Below are 782 nucleotides of genomic sequence, written 5' to 3' on the forward strand. Positions count from 1 at the left end.
TCAGTCCCCTCTCTCTCTCTCAGGGAGATATCTGTACACTGACTGGTGTCTCTCAGTCCCCTCTCTCTCTCAGGGAAATATCTGTACACTGACTGGTGTCTCCCAGTCCCCTCTCTCTCTCTCTCAGGGAGATATCTGTACACTGACTGGTGTCTCTCAGTCCCCGCTCTCTCAGGGAGATATCTGTACACTGACTGGTGTCTCTCAGTCCCCGCTCTCTCAGGGAGATATCTGTACACTGACTGGTACCTCCCATCGTTCACCTGTTGTGGTGTGTAAGCCGGTGGAGGAGGCTGATGGGATCCTGCTGTGTCCCTCCGGTGCCCATCGCTGTGAATGACCGAGGGGCAGATGGTCCCCGAATCCATGGGGCGAGCTGTCGGCGTTTCTGGGAGCACTGCAGGTCTCTTGGAAATGTGGGAGCTGGTGTTTTCCAGGTCCGCTAGCAGGGCATCTGTACGGCGGGCAGATAGAGAGAGTGGGGAGTGGGGTGGGGAATGAGGGAGAAAGAGGAAAGGTGAGGAGGGTACAGTACCATCGCTGCACTACGCCCAGACTGAGACAGGACCCTGCTTCCTGATGGAGCGATAGGGTGGAGTGAGACAGAGAGAGAGAGAGAGAGAGAGACAGACAGACAGACAGAGCTCTGTTCTGTCCCTGCCCCTGGGAGTGTTTGATGGGGGGGACAGGGTAGAGGGAGCTTTACTCTGTATCTAACCCCGTCCTATCCCTGTCCCTGGGAGTGTTTGATGGAGGGGACAGAGTAGAGGGAGCTTTACTCT

General features: G+C 56.3%; 1 protein-coding gene across 1 annotated transcript in view; it reads right to left on the bottom strand.

Annotated features, from left to right (window-relative positions):
* The window catches only part of LOC125488244 (paxillin-like), an 8,253-nt gene that overhangs the window by 6,473 nt on the left and 998 nt on the right, over positions 1 to 782 (bottom strand). The window contains exon 2 of the mRNA XM_048621180.1: positions 250 to 454. Coding sequence (XP_048477137.1) covers positions 250 to 454 — 205 coding nt within the window. The remainder of the gene's footprint in view (positions 1 to 249; positions 455 to 782) is intronic.

Source organism: Rhincodon typus, unplaced genomic scaffold (assembly GCF_021869965.1).
Source record: "Rhincodon typus isolate 14 unplaced genomic scaffold, sRhiTyp1.1 hic_rhity00000083, whole genome shotgun sequence".
In the NCBI taxonomy this organism is placed as follows: Eukaryota; Metazoa; Chordata; class Chondrichthyes; order Orectolobiformes; family Rhincodontidae; genus Rhincodon; species Rhincodon typus.